The sequence below is a fragment of the Vipera berus genome (genome assembly GCF_964194415.1).
Source record: "Vipera berus genome assembly, chromosome: 6".
In the NCBI taxonomy this organism is placed as follows: domain Eukaryota; kingdom Metazoa; phylum Chordata; class Lepidosauria; order Squamata; family Viperidae; genus Vipera; species Vipera berus.
The window spans coordinates 76,638,432-76,657,910 of record NC_138208.1 but is presented as its reverse complement, the minus strand read 5'-3'; the positions used below and the strand labels follow the sequence as shown (position 1 = coordinate 76,657,910).

Genomic DNA, 19,479 nt, shown 5'->3' with positions numbered 1-19,479 from the left:
TACTGGGCACAGGTAAGCACCAAACACTATCTCCATAAAGAGGAAGAGGCCACTCCCGAGTCTGTTTTAGCATATTATGGAAATATTAGGACAAATAATTCTTTGAATTCAATTCCAAAAAAGTTATTTTGAAGCACATGGAACAGGAAAGCAGCATTTAAGAGTCATTTATTAAAACAGCCAGCTCTCTTTTCAAGATTCTGCAGCTGCTTTGATGTGTTTCTGTCAGCTACTGCATTTATGATCCCTTGACCTTCCAAACATTTTTTCAGAACTGAATCCAAACACATAATGAAAACAAAGAAAAAACCTGCTAACCACATAATCACATTAAACTGAAAAATAATGCACCAATACAGCCATTTTAGCTATGCATATGTGCAATTTTTTCTATCTATATCACTCAAGCATTTTAAATAGCTAGATAACTTTTTTGTTCATTTACGATGTGATCAAATTCTAAAAGCAAATGTTTTTGAAATTATAATGTTACAAAGTCTTTTAGCCGTATTACAAAGCAATTCTAAATAAAACTTTGCTTTGGCAATGTCAGAAGCACGCTTTCTAGTTTCCAGAAATTGTTATAACTAGAGACCCTTACCAGAATCTGTGGGTTGTTCTGATGTAGACCCCATTCCAGTAACTACTGAAGTTGCCACAGGTGGTACAGACTATGAAAACACAGCAAAAAAAATAATTTGTTCTTTTTATTCTTTTGTAGGTTGGGACAATCATCAATATGTCCTCATTTGAATGTCCCATCATTTTTCTTAAGATGCAAATACAAAAGCAAAGCACTTACGAATATCCACTGTAGCAGATTGATACTACGACTAGTTTTAGCTAATTTCCATACTGAATGTTCCAGAATGTTAGTGTTGTTGTAAAAAAAGACACACATCCCTCGTATTTGTTATAAGGGAAAGAATTCTGAACAGGCACTGGGACTGCATCATTTTAGACTACAGTTATGACATGAGGCAAGTTAAGATGATGCTCAAAGGCACCTCTCTTGATGTTGACTAGGCTCCGTTTACATCTGAGTTTTATTTTTAAAATTAGAGATGAACAACAACTGAAAACTACCATATGCTCTCAAGCAAAACTCAAGCACTTTGCAACTTTTTGTTTCCAAGACTGGCTTGGATTTTATACAAGCTTCCTTGGAAAATAAAAATGGTAACCAGTGCTTTGGCAGAAACTGTATTTCTTATCAGAAAAAGGGAAATCCTGTCTACGTCAATACAGTTTGCGATTCTAAGAAAATGATGGGAAATTTCTTTTGTTAGTCTGCATCTTATAAATGGTTATCTTATAACCATCCATACCCAACGTGACACCAATTTCAAAGCAGTCCTTTCATTAAGAAACCAAAACATGCACTCAACATTCTACATGTGCTCATTAGCTACAAAAGCAGACCTCATGTTGGTTCAACCACCCAGAAGAAACACTGAGAGATCCACCACTGTTTCTGCCCTGTCTGGTGATGATCAGAAGGGGAGCAGTGGCAATAAAATTTTCTCTTTTTTTTTTTTGCTTCAGAAAGGGGGATGATTAAATGGAAAATATGTGCCTTACGCCTAGCAGACCTTTAAGTTTCCTATTATCCCCACCATTTGCCTTTGGCAATGTGTGGCATACCACTAAAGTACAGAGATAAATATCCCATGGAAAGAATCAACACTTTGGTGGAGGAGGGTTGGAATTTGTAAAGTGCTGGGAATGCTTCATTAAATCTCTGCAACACTTAAAGCAAACATTTTACCACTTAAAATTTTCATCCCCAGCACTGGAACGAAAAAAAATCCTACCAAACTTGGGGGGGAAAAAACAGGTCTAAAAATATTGGGAAATTCAATGGTGCTGCAAAAGGCTGGGCATATTTGGCCTGTGGGCAGTTCTAGAGTATGAAACAAGCGAAACACAGCCAGCAAATCTGATTAGCACTCTTAAAATTTTCTGAAGAATTGCAATCAGCTCATAAGCAAATGAATATTTTCAAGTTATTTTTAGTCAAAACGTACACATGTAGTTGTTGTAACCATCTCTGGACTCAGAGTTCTTCTCAACTGGGCATCCAGATCTTCCAGAGGTTGTTGGGACTAGGAGAAAGAAGGACAATTAGACTTTGTTTCCTAAAGCCTCCTAAAGCACATGACATCTTTAACATGCAACGAATATCTGAAGAGTCATATCTTTATATACACAAAACTATACTTTTATGGTCAAACACATTCAAGGCATTTGGCATATAAAGATTGGCCTTTATGAAGTCTCTAATTTTGTATACATTCAGTTTGCCCATGGCAATCTTACTTGAAACATCTGAAAGTATGCTGCAACATTAAAAAAAGAAAATAAGTATATACTAACAACTCTACTGAGCCATTACTTTGATTGTCAAGATACAAACCTCACGGATCCTCTTTTTTCTGAGCTGAGATAAATATGCCTACCCACTCCTTTGTATTTTTTCATACTGGCATTTAGAAATTTCTTAACAACTTTGTTTTTGCACAATAAATGTGGGTTAAATATAAGTTATCTGCACAGTGACAAATGCACAAATAAAATTACAATCACATCTACTTGATACATGCTTATTACATTAAGTAGTTAATGGTAAATTGGTAACCCGTGTGCATGGATCAACTCTTGCTATATAGCACAATAATCGAAAAAGGGAATGGAGTAATTCACCACTGCCATCTATTTCCTTCACACATTGAAAAACACATTAATGATTTAGTTGATTCTTGGGACTCAATCCTTCAAAGGCCTATTAAGAAAGAATTAAGTCAAATTATTTAGAGCTCTTATCGTCACTGTGCATAGATTGGATTTCAAAATCCAGGTAGCATTTACTACTATGTAGAATAATATGTCTGATTAGCAAATTAATACTTTTAAGTTATATTTTATTGTGTTTGCAAGATCAAGTTTACATATAGATTTCCAGGATATCCAACTGTATGTTTTGTAACCCTTCTAGCATTGTTTTATGAAGGAATAGTATTGAAAATATTTTTAAAAAACAGACACTAGGTAAAGACACTGTATAAAATACAAGCTGTGTAATTCAGAGTTTAGCAGTCTAGTTGTTTGGAGAGTCCCATGCAGGACTATAGTAATACCGATTCTCAGAACGTCAGCATAGGTTTAGGATTTGGTTTAACCATTACATATATTTGGTTTAGCATGAAGCAACGAAACATTAAAATTAACTTAACAAATATTGCACATCTTAATCGCAACAATGAAAGTGTTTCCAATTCAAGAGACTATATGCCCTGATTTTTTTAAAAAAGATATCTTGCAATAAAAATGTAATCATATATGTTGCTTTTTATATTTCTCTCTCTCTCTCTCTCTGTGTGTGTGTGTGTGTGTGTGTGTGTGTGTGTGTGTGTGAGAGAGAGAGAGAGAGAGAGAGAGAGAAATACTCTGCCTTTCTTCTAAATGCTGAAGCTACTTCCATAGAGATTGTCCTTATTTCTGTCAGACAATAGGAATCTCATGAAGTAGGCTGCATCCTGCAAAGCCACTCAGTTGGTCTCTATTATTTTTTTTTTTTATTGAAAAGTTTTAAAATACAGTTTTCCTTTAAACCCCCCCCTTCCCCCTCCCTCCTCCCCTCCCTACCTCCCCCCTATCCCCCCCTCCCCCTCTCCCTCCTCCCTCCCCTGCCTCCCCCCCCTACTTCCCCTCCTCCCCCCCTCCCCCCCCCCGACTTCCCAGAGCAAAATACAAGGTATATATCTAAAAAGCAATCATAAACAATCATATACTAACAATTATAAATTCTAAAATCCATCACTCTCTAGCTTATATAGAGTAAACCAATCCTTAATAATACTAAATGTGTATAAAGAACTAAAATAAAAGAAAACTAGCGTCATTCCCATCTATGTTCTTCCACAATTCACTATTTCCTAAACATATTCTCATTTACACATCACAAACACCTATCCCTATTAACCTCTCTAGCCAAAATAGGCTATAATAGATAGTTCTTACACAAATTAACCCACATTAACCCACAAAACTTTCTTCCTCTTCCTCTGTAATAAATTGTCCATTAATTCCAAATTAAAGATTCTGTTACCATACATATCATCCCAAAACTCTTAAAAACACAACTACCACTTGACTATCAGTATGTTGTGGAAGTTCCATAGATTTCTACTAGACCTATTTTCTTTTCTTTTTTGAGCGTTTTAAGGCAGCACGCGTCACCCTCTGTTCTCTAGGATCATCCAAAAGAGTTGCATCTTGATCTCCTCCTGTACCATTCTCGTCTATCTGTCCATCTTCATCCTCTTGATGTTCTCCTTCTCCAGATCCCTCTGCAGCTTCCAAAAGTGTTGATGGGGTTACTTTTAAGACATTGTTGTAAAAATCATGCGCTTGCTTCACAGTACCCAAACAGTACCTTTTGCCTTCATACAAGAAGCTCAACCCAGCTGGGATCTCCCATCTGAACCTTATATCCCTTTGCTTGAGCTCTTGCACCAGAAATATAAAGTCCTTCCTTCTCTTTAAAATCTTTGGAGGAATTTCTTTTAGAACCAAAACTTCTTGACCAGCAATCACAACTTTAGTATCATAGGCAGCTTGTATAACTTCATCTCTAATTTCCCTTTTTACAAAATAAACCACCACATCTCTAGGCAACTTTCTCTGTTTAGCAATCCACGAGTTCACACGAAACACTTTGTCCATGCCTTGTTTTATTTCAGATGCTGGATGGTTCAATACCACCTCAAAAGCCTCAGAAACCAGCTGCTTTAAATCTTCCTTAATATTCTCTTTTAGGCCTCTAATTCTAACAGCAAACTGCATCTGATAAAATTGAGCCAAACTCAGTTCGCTATCCATTTTGTCTTTTAAATCTTCAATTTCCAATACTTTTGCTTCTAATATAGCATTCTTTTGAGTCAGTTCTTCCACTTTGTCATCCAGCACCTCCACACATTTAGCTACTTTATGCACTGAGGACAAAATGTCTACCTTTATCTCTCTAAGTTTCTGTTCCATCCTTTCTTCCATTCTCTGCTCCAATTTCTCCAATTTCTCCTCCATCTGTGCAAATTTAACACCCATTGACTCCAAAATTAACTGGGTATGTTTTTCAAGATCCTTCGATGTCACTACATCTGGAGAATGCAACGCCTGCAGTAGTGATTGTTGTTGCACTGGAGAATTTCCAGCACTCCGAAAAGTTCTAGGGGGAGGTTTAGACGCCATCTTTTACTTACAATTGTGTCGCACTTTCACTTTAAGTTTTAAGCAAAGTCCATCAAGCTCGAGAGTAAAATAAAATAATCCTCTTCATCTCTTCATCTTTCCCTCTTGTACTGCTCTGCCTGCTCTTTTCCTTTCATAGTCTCTCCTTCAAGCAGGGATGGTCGCAGACGCCTGGCTCTGCTCCATTCCGAAGCAGAGACGCTAGCCAGCTGGGAGCAGCCCAGGCTACGGGGGAGTTCAATCCTTCAGCCGCCCAAGCTCCAAGCTCAGGCGGCCCCGGAGAACTCAACCCCTACCTGGGGGCTCACCCCCTCCTCTTCTCCCGAGGAGGGGGCTTCAAATTCGCCCGAACAGCTGATCGACGCTGTTTCGGGCGAAAAATCACACAGCTGGGCGGCGGGCAGCCCGGGAAGGCTGTCTCCGGCGCCTCGGAGCCACCGGAAGCCAGTTGGTCTCTATTATTGAATGTGAACTTTACCCAACATCTTAGACACACTAGCTCTAAAATGATATATCCACATAGTACTCTCCAGCATTAGTTAATGTAGATACAGTATCTACAACAGTTTTCAGCAGATGGAAGTGCATGTTCAACCTTGTTTGGGCTTCCAAATCTAAGTGGAGTTAGGGTTGGTTAGTTCTTGGATGGGAGACAAGGGCTGTAGATCACACAGAGAAATAAAAAAGAATAAGGAAGCAATGATAAACCACTTCTGTATCCTGTCAGGATAACTGACATCTACGAACTTTTCAATTCCTATGGTAAAGATCCACGGAACTGAAAAAGCTCATATCATTATACACTGATCAGCAAACACTGAAAATAGTATTTCCTATAAAAACATTAGGGACGTGGTGGCTCAGTGGGTTAGGACGTTGAGCTTGTCGATCAGAACATTGACAGTTTGGCGGGTCGAATCCCGAGTGCCCCGTAGCAGAGTGAGCGCCTGTTACTCGTCCCACCTTCTGCCAACCTAGCAGTTCGAAAGCACGTAAAACTGCAAGTAGAAAAATAGGGACCACTATGGTGGGAAGGTAACAGCGTTCCATGCACCTTTGGCGTCCAGTCATGCCGGCCACATGACCACGGAGACGTCCTCGGACAAGCGCTGGCTCTTCGACTTTGAAATGGAGATGAGCACTGGCCCCTAGAGTTGGAAACGACTAGCACGCATGTGCGTGGGAACCTTTACCTTTTATAAAAACATTGCTTACAAGTGCCCCAATGATTTCTGGCTATTTATCAAAAACAGCACACTGTATTTTTTCATCTGTTTCCTAAAGGGGTCCCCATTGCCAACTGAACATGAAGCACTAGGACTTTATTCACTGGATGTACCATTATTTTAAAGAGAAAAAAAATACCTCGAACAAACTAATGACATGTCAAACATTGGAACACATTTAAAAGGAACTATGCAATGATATATATATATATATATATAAAAGCTTAATATCTTTGCATCAGTTAATGGAAAAGTTCAGCAGCTCTTTTGTATTGGGAGGGAGAGGGAGTGAAAATAAAAATACCTTCAAATAAGAAGTCTCTCTATTATTAAGTGAGATTATGCAAGAAAAAGTTGCCCAGTTAAAAAAAGGGTGTAGGAAGAACTATCATGCAGTAGAGTTTAATGGAAGCATGCTCACTGAAAGAAAGAAAAAAAAAGAAGCGGATAGCCATAGAGCACCTGAGTTAGTGTAGGTCCCGGAAAGGGTGGCAGCTGCTCAATGGGTGGAGCACCAGTTGGAAGTTCAGAACCTACTGGTAATGCCTATGGATAGACATGGAATTAAAGTTTAGTGACAGAAGCAAAAATTGAACTTCACATGAAACAGAAGCATTTTGTTCTAGCGCAGGGGTAGGCAACCTCGGCTCTTTTATGACTCATGGACCTCAACTCCCAGAATTCCTGAGTCAGCTGACTCAGGAATTCTGGGAGTTGAGGTCCATGAGTCATAAAAGAGCCGAGGTTGCTTATCCCTGTTCTAGAGCCTCCAATAGTTCAAAGATCATCAACTTCAGTTATGATTCATTGCTGAAAATCTTTATATCAGTAATACACAAAAAAGCAAAACTTCAACAAAGAAACTAACCATTTTCAGACCCCAAGGTTTGATCACAATCAGTGGAATGTGCATTTCTTTTTTTTCTTTTTTTTTGGGGGGGGGAGAGATGACAATCTGAAATATATTGGGCAGAATATATTTCATGAAAACATAATTTAGTTCTGTCCAAATACCAGTTACTGGCACTTCTCTTTAAAAAAAAAGTTATACCTTTTTCTCTAAAACTGGGCAATTTCTATCATTTTAAAGGTATTTATTTTGCTTGGAACTTTTTTCCCCATTCTGTTAAAAAAATAAGAAAGCCATATCCATTTTTAGTTCTCCCAAGCTCATAAATGAAAGGCAAACATCTTATTGGAGATAAGTCCAAACCAAAATGGTTAATGCACATCACTAGTATTTTGATAAGAAGCACTGAGAGAATAGTTAGTATTTTAAACCCCTTCTGTATCTTGCACAGGGTTTGAACATGTATTGTTTAGATAGACATACTCTCTATGGACAAGTACCGTTTTCATGAAAATAAGACCTAACCGGAAAATAAACTTTAGCATGTTTTTTTTCAGAATGCTCGTAAATATAAGCCCTACCCCCAAAATAAGCCCCAGTTAAGATTGTCAGCCAGACGGACGCATTTAGTACTGTAAAACCTAACTGGAAAATAAGCCCTAATGCGTCTTTTGAAGCAAAAATTAATATAAGGCTTTATTTTCAGGGAAACACAGGTAGTTGTCATGTGCTTAATTCAAAAACAATTTCATTCACAGCAAGACAAGCTAGAGTCAGGCTACAGTTGAAGGTTATACTTATTTGAATTGTTCATGAGATTGGCCTAGATACCATGCAAATGAAGGAAAATGTTAACAAATACGCTGAAGGAAACTGTAAAATTGGTTGTTTTATTAAAAGATACTGGAGCATGCAAGTTCAAGAGTGGAAATGCTACACTACCAACATTTGTTAAAACAGATGCACCAAAATGAGGCATATCAGCCTAACAGGAAAGTTCTGGATATTTCCATTATACAAAATAGCAGTGAGTCTAAAGAATGGAATGCAGAGTTTTGGACATCTCCCTCTCCACTCCTCCATCAAAAATAGGTAGCTGTATAAAATTTAGTCTGGAATTATACTTCATTATAAACCCCTTTTTTTAAGAAAGAACATTAGAAGTTGTTGTAGTATATCTTTATATATGATAGTTTGGGGAATTATTTAACTCTACATAAGAAAACACAAAGGTTATCATGTTAGTAAATTTGTAAAAAAATGACTAAATATTGCAAAATCCACTGTGTATCTGTTTATTACTTTCTATATCTATAATTACGTTTAGTGGTTCATATAGACCAATATGGCTGGAATGAGTTAATTTGATCTTCATTTGTTTTCTTCCAGAAAACTTAAAAATAAACTCAGTCTCCATCTGAGTTTTTCCAAACTCCTGTAAACTGTTAGTTTTCCCTGTGTTCAACAGCATCGATGTTCTCTTTAATTTGACAAAGAAATGTGGTTCATAATTTCTTCCAATTAATATTTAAATGAAGACAGCACATTATTCAGCTGTGATTGCAGACCCTAAAATGGTGATCTGGGGATTCACATGTATGGCATATGTTCCTACACAAACCAATATTCTGAAACATACTCTAACTGAGGTTTTTTGTTTTTTGTTTTTGGCAGAAAGCTACCCTTCAAAGATAAACTGAGATGGAAGGGAGGAGGAAGGGAGTGCATTAGTTTGGCAAGTTTTCTTTCTATAGGTAAAGAACAACAAAGAAAATTGCTCAGAAGAATCTTAACATGTCTTCCTTGATTACTGAAACCTGACATAGACTCCATCCTGTTGCGTTCAATTTCCTGGTAATTAGTTTCAGGACACTATAAATAAATGTGCCATTAGTAAGCACATTTAGCAGAGAAAAGGTCACATGAATCTACATATGACCGACCACTCAAAGGATTATAACTATAGTACAGTGTACAAGTAGTTCCGGCTTATCAATGCTTAGAACAGTGTCACTAAGCAATGTAGTTGTAAGTAGAAAAACCATGTGACCGCACTGGTTAGCAGTAGCAGTTCTGGCAGTCTGGCATCATTAGGAGAAAACCATGTAAGTCATTAAACAAGAACCTCAAGTGACCCCCAACTTGCAACTTCCTTCTAGCTATCCATTGACTTTGTCTGTCAGAAGCCAGGGAAAGCCACAAATCATGATCACATGACTGCGGGACACTGCAACGGCCATAAATATGAGAACCAGTCATAACTATCACCTATTTAGCATAGTCATAATTTCAAGGAGTCACAATACGTAGCTGCTAAGCAAGGACCACTTGCAATTCTGTTATTTTGTGTGGTATCTGTGCACTACACACATAGATTTTATTTATTTGTACTCCACCTTTATTATTTTAATAAATAACTCACGGTGGTGAACACACTTTTAACACTTCTTCTTCCTCCTATTTCCCACACAACAACAACCCTGTGTGGTCAGTTGGGCTGAGAGAGACTGACTGGTTCAAAGTCACCCAGCTGGCTTTCATATCTAAGACAGGACTAAAACTCACAGTCTCCTGGTTTCTAGCCTGGTGCCTTAACCACTAGACTAGATTAGCTGAGGACACAGATATGTAACTTTACAAAATACACAGCTATGATGATATTTAGTCACCATAGCCTTAACCCTCCATAAATATATCAGATTTAAAGCCATCCAGGTTGGTGGCTATCACAGCATTTTGTGGTAAATTATATAATTTAGTTATGTGTGATATTGTTAAATATGTTTTATCCAACCAAATTCCTTACCATTCCATTTCGTTGAGCGATCCAACATTTTATTGCCAATTAAGTAGGTAAAAAAATTGTCCAGCCACCTCCTTCCACCTCACTCATAACTTTTTATATCTATTATTCCCCTTTTGCTTTGCTTTTCTAAGCAGAAATACAGAAAACGCTAATATTTATAAAGCACACTAGATGCAAAGAGCTAAAACAGATGAACTAATGCTAAGAAACCTGTACAGGTTAAACAAGGAAAGCAGAGATAAAATATTTAGCCAGCTTTTCATTTAACGTGATTTAAAATGCTTTGATAAAAAATACTAGATTCCTCACCGATGCCCTAGTAAGAGGTGGTTTTGAAGGAGGTGTCCCTGGTTTAGTTGTTGCTGTTGCAGGACAGCACGTCACTGAGACAGAACTAACTGGGGTGCTTGCTTGTCCTGGAGTGACAACCGGTGTCATGACAGGAAGTCCTGTTGGACCAAGCACCAAACTTGCTGGTGGCATACTGGTACTTGGAATGGACGCCACAGGCTTTGTGGGTGCAACAGTCGTACTTGGTAAGCCAGGAATGGCTGTGGTCTCCATTGTTAAAGATGTTTCCAGGGACACAGAGGGGTGAGCTGTTCCAATTCCACCATGCTCACTGAAGAGCGACCGTAGTTTTTCTTCCAGGGTTTTTATGTCATCTATGCCAGGTGCTTTGGGCTGGGTGTCAATATCCCCTTCTAGACAATGGGTGTGAGGCTGATTGGGTAATGGAGCTGGTTGAGGCTGACCATGTATTAAAGTCTGCTGGACAACAGGTATATTAGCTACTGGCTGTGCCAGTGGTACGCCACCAGGCAAAGGGACCTGGGGTAATACTGGGGTAGAGACTGCACCCAATGATGTTGCAAAACTAGATGAGGTAACTATAGGTGGGACGGGTAATGGCTGTACCACAGATTGCTGGGAGGTGCTGCTAGATGTACATGAGGCTCCTGTAGAGAGTATTGGTATAGAAACATGCACAGGTACTTCCCCTGTATGGCACAGCTGTGGATTTTCTGATGCCTGTTCACTTTCTGATCTTGGCTGCAGCACACTAACCACTACCATTTTTGCTAGGCTGGGAACAGAAGTGCTGGTGTTCAACTGAGAAGACTGTGGAACAATGCTCTGTGCCATAGATACAGGAATTGTTTGAGAAGTTGTTGAAACAGCACTACCAACTTGCTGGGATGGCACCGATGGCACCATAACACCTGATACTGTAACACTAGGCCCTGTTGTTCCAGCTTGCGGCAACGTCAGAGAAGCAGGTGTGCTAATACTAGTAACAATTTCTCCAGTAGCAGAAGCTGCCTGGACTATAGTTGTTGATGAAAATGAAGGTGCACTGACACTCAGAACTACTCCACTATTTAACTGTGGCCCTGGCAACACTGGTGGTGGAGAGCTTGAGACTGACAATTCTTCACTTGCTGGAAGCCCTGTAGTTGCCTTTTGTGTGGACTGAGTTGCTGATAAAGAAATACTAGTGGAGGGAGGAAGTGATGCAGAAGCAGTTACACTTGTAGATGGTAGCCCATTGCCACCTGAAGCTACAGTAGGAAAAGGAGGCATAGCTTGGTTGAAAACTGGGGGAGCTGTGCTAGGTCCCTCGGTGTGTTGCATATGCTTGAGATCTGAGAAAGCTTGCTGCAGACTGAGTGATGATGCAGAATGTGAGAGATTCATCCCAGGACCATGAGATGTGGAAACAGCAACTGAAAGAAAAAGACACAGTCGACTTGTGAGAAGCCAGCAGGGGAAGGTCAAAAATTATGGTCATGTGACACAGGAACTGCAATGGTTGAAAATCTAGGTCGGTTGCTGACCATGGGGGCACTGCCAGAGACGGAACTTCAAAAGACCACTCATAAATTCAAATAGTCACTGAACAAGTGGTCATTAACCAAGGACCACCTGGACCGTCTTCCTAACAAAACAGTACAATAGCTTACAACATAAAACAAATTCTAAATTCAATACAGAACGTGTGTGTGTGTGTGTGTGTGTGTGTGTGTAGACACAGAAAGCAAATGTAGCCTAAAGCAGGAGCATGTGACACTAACAAAACCACTAAGTAGTATTACTGATTGGCCCATTTTTTAAAGACTTGGGAAACAGCTGAAATCTCATGAGATAATCAATACTTTGAATCTTTCCTATGATTTCATTTTGATTGTTTTTAAGATTTCATGTGATACACAGATAAACAGAATTGTTCGGGTTAGTTTAGACAAGAAACATTAAAAGCCCGATACAGATAAAAAGAGCATGTCACATGTCAATAGTCATACAAAGAGAACCTTTGAAGATGTTCTCAAACTCTAGATATGTATTATCTGGTGAAAGGTGGACGTTTAGGTCAGGGTAATTTACACCATTTTTAATTAAAACAAGCCCAACTAAACCAAGCCTACATGTGAGAGCAATCTGAACTAACACTTTGTGTAGGAATGCTATTTAACTTACCTGAATCAAAAAGCTCATATTCTGATGGAATGGAAGTGAAAAATTTCTGTTCTCGCAATCTACTTTCTGGTACAGGACTGACAAGAAATCTTCTTCCAGCAGAATGGACTACCTGAGTAAATGAATTAGGAGGTACACCTAAAATAACAAGAAGAAAGAAACTGGTTATAGATGTGCAATTACATGCAATCCAATTTCTAACTCAGTGCAAAGTTCCTACCTTCTAATACAGGCAGTCCTCATGTACGATGTCACATCGGGAGCAAGATTGTCACTGCTAAGTGATGCAGTCATAAAACATGACGTCATATGACTGCACCACTAAGCGACGACAATCTTGGCAGTCCTACTTGTCACTGTGACCCCGTGACATGTGGGTCATTAAGCAGGAGGTGGTGTATACTAAGCAAGGAGCACAGGGGTGCTATGAGGGAGTATCACGGGGGGTGGGGAGGCCTGATGCAGTCATATGCAAAGTAGGGAGCCAGGGGAAACAGGGTGTAGTGCCACGTGAGTCCAGGGGAGCTTACCAGCCTGGCGTACTGACATTCCTTGCCAGCATCCCATTGGTTTTAATTGTGGGAAGCTGGCAGAGAAAGTTGCAAATTGTGACCGTGTGGTGGAACAGCTGGAACTTTGAGGCCTGTTTGTTAAGTACCACTCGTTGCAACCTCAAACAGTTGCTGAATGAGTGGGCAGTAAGCAAGGATTACCCCATAATGAAATAGGTAGTTGAAATACTAAAGTATCCATGGTCAAAATCACCAATGCCAAATCACAGCAGAATTGCTATGATGGTACTTGCCTACTCTTTGTGGCATGCAAGAAACAGAATCTGGTTGTTTGAAGTCTCCATCCAATTTCTGTAACAAAGGAAAATGTCAGAATTAATTAGTTAGGCTAAGAGTCTCTCTCTCTCTTCTCCCCCCCCTCTCTCTCTGTGTATATCTGTTTAATTCAAGATGGTGTACATAATCCTCCTACCTCCCATTTTCCCTAGAACAGCCTGTGAAGTGGGGTTGGGCTGAAAGAAAGTGACTGGCCCAAAGACAAACTGGCCTTCATACCCAAGGAAGAACTAAAATTTACAGTCCAACAAATTACACTAAACTGACTCTCCATATTCCAGATACTCATAATGTATGTTACCCCAGAATATAAAGGCTGCTCACTGAAATATGCATAGGTTCACTTGTAAATATTTTAATTAATTAATTTGATATTTTGGTATCTTGCTTTCAAGTGTTGCTACATCTACAAAAATTGTATCTTTCAATTTATTTATTAAATCTATATACTACCCAGCTTGCTGGACAACTATAGTGCAGGTGAAAATTATTCATTAACAATTACTAAAATCATCTAATCATTAAAAGGTTGACGTAAGAAAAACATTTCTCAAATGTTTCAATTTTCAAAGCAACTGTAGTTTCCTCACTGGCAATCTCCCTAGGCCAGTGGCTCTATACCCCGCACCCGTAGAATGCTTCTGATATATTCTCGCACCCCTTACAAAAGTTCAAAATAACAGCAACCAATTATGCATGTACACTATAACAGTGATGGCGAACCTATTAGAGACCAAGTGCCCAAACTGCAACCCAAAACCCACTTACGTATCATCAGGTGCCGGGTGGGCGTGGCCCTTTGGGTGGGTGTGGCCAATTTTGTGGGCATGGCCCCTTGGGTGGGCATGGCTGCAGTGGTAATGGCAGACTGGGTGGAACTAAAAAGTTCAAGCAATCAATTCCAACTTTGCAAGAACTTATTTTTTTCCTGTGAGTAGTTGAAATTGATTGATTGATTGAACCTTTTTTTTTTGTACACGGCGGCAGAGGCCTAAAGTGAAAAGCTTTTATAAAACCCAGCTGAAGGCCTAGGACTGGGGTGACAGCACGCGTGGCCACAGAGAGGGCTCTGCGTGCCACCTGTGGCACGCGTGCCATAGGTTCACCACCACGGCACTATAATTTTGAAAAGCCAAGTTTTTGCACCCCTTGGAATATCGTCACACACCCCCAGAGGGTGGCAAGCACCCCCAGTTGGGAGCCCCTGCCCTAGGCACTTAATTTGCCTTTTCAGTTTGCAACACGGACAGTAAATAAGAGGAAATGGCCATTCAGAAAGCTGGAGCAATAAAAAATGAGGTGGATGGAGGGGCATTCTATCATCTTTGCTAAAAGACGGGATAAGGTTCCATCACATTTCTCTTTAATTGCTTAGAGATGGGCAGTTTAAGACACATTATTTAACTTTACGAGGGACTAAAATGCAGTCCTTCTTTCTTCCTTTCTGTGTTATGTCTTCTTAAGTCAGTGTTTCTCACTCTCAGAAATTTAAAATGTACGGACTGCATGCCAGATGGAAATTCTGAGAGTTGAAGGCTACACATTTCTAAACTAAAGGCTACTTGCCACCGAGCGTACCTATGCCCTCATTCCTGCCTGTAGAAACTAAGCAAAGAACTTTAAGGGAAGAAAGGAAATAAAACCTACAATAAAGGGACACAAAATGGACAGTACTGCTGAGAGAGAAGAAAAAGACCCATAATTATTCATATGATGGTTCAATTTCAGATTATAAATATCTTTTGCCAGGATTGCCTAGCAAAAACAAAAAGAATATAAATAGAAAAGAAACAATTTAAGATAAATGCTAGGACATCAAAATCAACCCATACCTGGTTCTGAATACCATCCATACTTTGATCGCCTTCTGCCTCCATACTGGGGTCTTCATTGAGCATTTCATCTGCCTTTTCTATAATATCTCGAACCTGCTCAACAAATGAATCTCTCTCTATTGCTAATATGAATTCATTTTGCACCTGCATATAAAATCGGAATTACAGTAATTACAGAATTGCTACAGGATGATCCTCTGGAGCAAATAGCAACACTCTCCTTGCAAACCTGTAAAAGATGTACTACACAGCATTCTAGGAAACACACACACTTCAACTATCTTCTAGACACAAAAAGGCAAGTGATTTTCAAATGTACAAACACTAGTTGAATTAGGTATTAACAGAACTACTATTCTGGACAGTAAATATCTAGACAACTACTCAGTTTGCTACCCATTTGTGATCACATGGACTTTTGCAGCTCAGTGGCAGCCCTAGAGCCAGATATGTCAATATTTGGCATAGAGATCCTCATTTGTCGCTTTTCATTGCTTACTATAAATCACTATGGCAATTTCTTCTCCTTTAAGGATTAACAAGTAAAAAAAAAGGAAAAGCAATATAAACATATTAAACATTTATTATAAAAGGTGCTATATCTTTTCTCAAACACACACGAGTAATGGGGAAAAACTTGTCATCAAATGTAAAGCTACTAAGTAACCATCTGATTTCAGAATTTCAAACAGCAGCTGTTAAAGCAGCTGTTTGCCAAATAAATGATAGCTTAGAACAGGGGTGTCAAACTGCCGGTCTACAGGCTGGATGCAATGGGGGGAAAGTCGCGATACATCGCGACATGTCAGGTGACCTTGCGAGTTTGACACCCCTGGCTTAGAAGAAAAAGGCAATAATTCCTGCTGTCCAAATTTTGATTTAACCATTTTCGTATATAAAAAAGCTGAGTGTTCAGTAGAAGGTAGAAACTGCCATAGACTCAGCAGTACAGATTTTACGAGGAAACGTACCAAAATTAAATTTTTGGAGACAGAAATCTGACAGGGTAAGTTACTAAAACTATTGCTGCTAACAGTGAACTAAGTCCTCGTATGAACTGTTTTACCATTATAAAAGCGATTTCCTCTGGATTGTCACCATCCAAATCAAATTTGAAAGTAACCATTTTTCTGTTGTGTGTTTCTAGCTGACATTCCACAACTCGATCACCTTTATTTGAAACCTGGAAAAACAGAATGGTTTTCAAAATGCACATGAATACAGATGATCAACTCAATCAGCTCAGTTATCTAGCACAGTATTTATTAACCAGTGGTATGCAGTAGTGGTCTAGATGGGACACAATTCCTCTTCCTAGCTCAGAAAGTAGGAGAGAAGCAGAGCTACCAGTCTACACTCAAGTGAGTTGAGGAAAAGAAAATGAACAGTCTAACACAGAATTCCCCAACCTTTTGGGCACCAGTTCCGTGGAGAGAGGTTTTTCCGTGAACCGGAGGGGGTATGGTTTCATGTACTGCCTGCATACCACGAATGGGGCTTTGCTTGTTTGCATGGCCCGGTTTCTGGCATGCTGCGGCCTGGTGCCGGTCCACGGCCCGGGGGTTGGGTACTCCTGCTCTAACAAAACAAGAAGCCTACACGAGATTTAGGCTTAAGAGCCAAGACAAAGTAGCATTTCATGCACACATTATTTGGGCAACAATTAAAAAAAAACACCTGCCCACACAAGGACAAATAATTAGCTTTCACTAATTATTATAACCCCTTCATGGATTACTGCCTAGTCGTGGCGAAGGGGCTTGCGTAATTCAATGAAGCTATGAGCTATGCCGTGCAGGGCCACCCAAGATGGACAGGTCATAACAGAGAGTTCTGACAAAACGTGATCCACTGGAGAAGGAAATGGCAAACCACTCCAGTATCTTTGCCATGAAAACCCTATGGACAGTACCAAAAGGCAAAACGATATGACGCTGGAAGATGAGCCCCTCAGGTCGGAAGGCGTCCAATATGCTACTGGGGAAGAGCAGAGGGCTAGTACTAGTAGCGCCAGAAAGAATGAAGCGACTGGGCCAAAGCCGAAAGGACGCTCAGCTGTGGATATGTCTGGTGGTGATAGGAAAGTCCGATGCTGTAAAGATTTTTTCTCCATAGGAACCTGGAATGTAAGATCCATGAATCAAGGAAAGCTGGACGTGGTCAAACAAGAGATGACAAGACTGAACATCGACATCTTAGGTATCAGCGAACTAAAATGGACAGGAATGGGTGAATTTAATTCAGATGACCATCAGGTATACTACTGCGGGCAAGAATCCCTCAGAAGAAATGGAGTAGCCTTCATAGTCAATAAAAGAGTAGGAAAAGCAATACTGGGATACAATCCTCAAAATGACAGAATGATCTCAGTTCGAATCCAAGGCAAACCATTCAATATCACAGTAGTCCAAGTCTATGCCCCAACCACCGGTGCTGAAGAGGATGAAATTGACCGGTTCTATGAAGCCCTACAGCACCTTATAGAACTAACACCCAAAAATGATGTCCTTATCATCATGGGGGATTGGAATGCTAAAGTAGGAAGCCAAAAGATAACTGGAATAACAGGCAAGTTTGGCCTTGGAGTACAAAATGAAGCAGGGCACAGGCTGATAGAATTTTGTCAAGAGAATACGATGGTCATAGCAAACACTCTTTTCCAACAACCCAAGAGACGGCTCTACACATGGACATCACCAGACGGTCAACACAGAAATCAGATTGACTATATGCTCTGCAGCCAAAGATGGAGAAGCTCTATACAGTCAGTAAAAACAAGACCAGGAGCTGACTGTGGCTCAGACCATGAGGTTCTCCTTGCAAAGTTTAGGCTTAAATTAAAGAAAGTAGGGAAAAGCGCTAGGCCAGTCAGGTATGAATTAAATCATATCCCTGTTCAATATACAGTAGAGGTGACAAATAGATTTAAGGAATTAGATCTGATAGACAGAGTGCCTGAAGAACTATGGACAGAGGTTCGCAACATTGTACAACAGGTAGCAACCAAAACCATCCCAAAGAAAAAGAAATGCAAGAAAGCAAAATGGCTGTCTGAGGAAGCTTTGCAAATAGCTGAGGAAAGGAGGGAAGCAAAAGGCAAGGGAGAAAAACATAGATATGCCCAATTGAATGCAGAATTCCAGAGAATAGCTAGAAGAGATAAGAATGCCTTCTTAAATGAACAGTGCAAAGAAATAGAAGAAAACAATAGAATAGGGAGGACCAGAGATCTTTTCAAGAAAATTGGAGAGATGAAGGGAATGTTTAATGCAAAAATGGGCATGATAAAGGACCAAAATGGCAGGGACCTAACAGAGGCAGAAGAGATTAAGAAGAGGTGGCAAAATTACACAGAAGAACTATACAAGAATGAGCTTAACATCCCAGATAATCACAATGAGGTGGTCACTGACCTCGAGCCAGACATCCTAGAATGTGAAGTGAAGTGGGCCTTAGAAAAGCTGAGCAACAACAAAGCTAGTGGAGGTGACAGTATTCCAGCTGAGCTATTCAAAATCTTAAAAGACGATGCAGTAAAAGTGCTACACTCAATTTGCCAGCAAATTTGGAAAACTCAACAGTGGCCGCAGGATTGGAAAAGATTAGTTTACATTCCAATTCCAAAGAAAGGCAGTGCCAAAGAATGTTCAAACTATCGCACCATTGCACTCATTTCTCATGCTAGTAAAGTTATGCTTAAAATTCTACAAGCTAGACTCCAGATTTCGAAGAGGCAGAGGAACTAGAGATCAAATTGCTAACATACGCTGGATCATGGAGAAAGCTAGAGAGTTCCAGAAAAACATCTACTTCTGCTTCATTGACTATGCTAAAGCCTTTGATTGTGTGGATCATAACAAACTGTGGCAAGTCCTTAAAGAGATGGGCATACCAGACCATCTTATTTGTCTCTTGAGAAACCTATATGCGGGCCAAGAAGCAACAGTGAGAACTGGACACGGAACCACTGATTGGTTCAAAATTGGGAAAGGAGTCCGGCAAGGCTGTATACTGTCGCCTTGCCTATTTAACTTATATGCAGAGCACATCATGAGAAAGGCAGGGCTAGATGAATCAAAAGTTGGAATTAAGATTGCCGGAAGAAACATCAACAACCTAAGATATGCAGATGATACCACTCTAATGGCAGAAAGTGAAGAGGAACTAAAGAGCCTCTTGTTGCGAG

General features: G+C 39.8%; 1 protein-coding gene across 1 annotated transcript in view; it reads right to left on the bottom strand.

Moving 5' to 3' along the window:
• WNK1 (WNK lysine deficient protein kinase 1) overlaps positions 1–19,479 on the bottom strand; it is a 154,886-nt gene that overhangs the window by 38,018 nt on the left and 97,389 nt on the right. The window contains exons 15-22 of the mRNA XM_081330521.1: positions 16,360–16,476; positions 15,291–15,437; positions 13,416–13,473; positions 12,611–12,748; positions 10,442–11,859; positions 6,939–7,022; positions 2,028–2,105; positions 602–671 (exon numbers count right to left, since the gene is read on the bottom strand). Of these exons, the coding sequence (XP_081186647.1) occupies positions 602–671; positions 2,028–2,105; positions 6,939–7,022; positions 10,442–11,859; positions 12,611–12,748; positions 13,416–13,473; positions 15,291–15,437; positions 16,360–16,476 (2,110 nt within the window). The remainder of the gene's footprint in view (positions 1–601; positions 672–2,027; positions 2,106–6,938; positions 7,023–10,441; positions 11,860–12,610; positions 12,749–13,415; positions 13,474–15,290; positions 15,438–16,359; positions 16,477–19,479) is intronic.